At 30.4% G+C, this 1,387-nt stretch overlaps 1 protein-coding gene across 1 annotated transcript in view; it reads left to right on the top strand.

Annotated features, from left to right (window-relative positions):
* Positions 1-1,168: 1,168 nt before the first annotated feature.
* The window catches only part of LOC116546877 (beta-casein-like), a gene marked incomplete at its 3' end in the record, with an annotated part of 997 nt that continues 778 nt past the window's right edge, over positions 1,169-1,387 (top strand). Inside the window, exon 1 of the mRNA XM_032273001.1 lies at positions 1,169-1,219. Coding sequence (XP_032128892.1) covers positions 1,169-1,219 — 51 coding nt within the window. The remainder of the gene's footprint in view (positions 1,220-1,387) is intronic.

The raw sequence follows: 1,387 nt of genomic DNA, 5'->3' as shown, positions 1-1,387 counted from the left end.
TCAGGCAAATAAAATTAATAAAGAATTATTTAACATTCATAAAAATCTAGAAAAAATATTTATTTTCCATAATAGAATTATGTTCAACCTTCAAATATTAAAAAGAACATTTTTCAAATAAATTAGAGACATTTTTCTTGAACTATGTTCAGCTTAAAAATTGAATTTCAAAAATCTGAGAATGAAGATTATTTGTCAAGTCATATTGTGGCACAAACATTATTTTGAAATTAATTATAAAAAAATGTAAGAACACATGATTAGGAGACATTTTGGTATATTTGGGTCCAAAATATTAACATATAGTTTGTAAGATGAGGTAGTCCCATGCTTGGCAGTGTGCAAGAGGCTCTGACCTCTTGGTAGATCATCAAGAAACCTGCATGTATATTTTAATACAGAGAAAAGAAGAAGCCTAATGTATAATCTCTAAAGTCACATGGCATAAAGGAGAAAGAACAGACATTATTAGCTATGTGGGGAAGAAGACTGCACAGTGGATATAAATGGAGCAGAATCTAACTTAATAGTCCAACAAAATCTCTGGATAGTGACACAAACAAGGAAAATGTTAAAATGAAAATCTCAGTCTTATTGGAAATGAGGAGAAGTAATTAAACTAAATATTCATGATAACCATTTGGTGAAAAAAAGATAAAAATAAAATGTGACTTTTTAGTACACATTTCCTTGATCAGTCTTTTCCAGTAGAATTGAGTCTTATGAGGGCTGAGACTTCATTTTGTTCATTCCTGCAGTCCAGTTTCCTAGACGGTGTCTGGCAAGAATAGATTCTAAAGAAATATTTTAAAATTAATGAGTACATCTTTCAATATGTATTTATAGCTTCTTTATGCCTTTTTAAAAATACAATACTGTAAGTGGAACTTCTTTAAAACTGAGGTTAGACTTGTTAGCTGAAAAATCTGAATAGCTAGCTGGTAATGAACTTTGGAATTTGATAAATGAGCAAGCCATAATAGATTTTGACCTTGGTCATACAACTTCTATTTAGTGTTTATTCTATTTGTTTTCTAAAATGTAGACATTTTTGTTATACATTATCTCTTTTTTGAAGAAAAAGTAACCTTACCTAAATAAGAAAATACATCCAATTGACCAATCTATCACCATTCCATTTTTTCTCCATTCACAGGGCTTAGTAGCCATGAAGATCCTCATCCTCACCTGCCTGGTGGCTCTTGCTCTTGCAAGGGAGGTATGTGTACAAGAACAATTTTCCTAAACAATCAAGAAATTGTGGGCTATATGCCTATTGTGGAAAATAACATTACAAACATTTTTTACTGTATAAATAATGAAGAATTTCATGAGAATTATCTTGGCTTCTACCAAAATCATTTATATTTACCCACTGTGTCAACAG

This window comes from Sapajus apella, unplaced genomic scaffold (assembly GCF_009761245.1).
Source record: "Sapajus apella isolate SASKATOON/1434 unplaced genomic scaffold, GSC_monkey_1.0 scaffold1578, whole genome shotgun sequence".
Lineage (NCBI taxonomy): Eukaryota > Metazoa > Chordata > Mammalia > Primates > Cebidae > Sapajus > Sapajus apella.
Note: the sequence above shows the minus strand (reverse complement) of the source record. Positions and strands in the feature narration are given on the sequence as shown.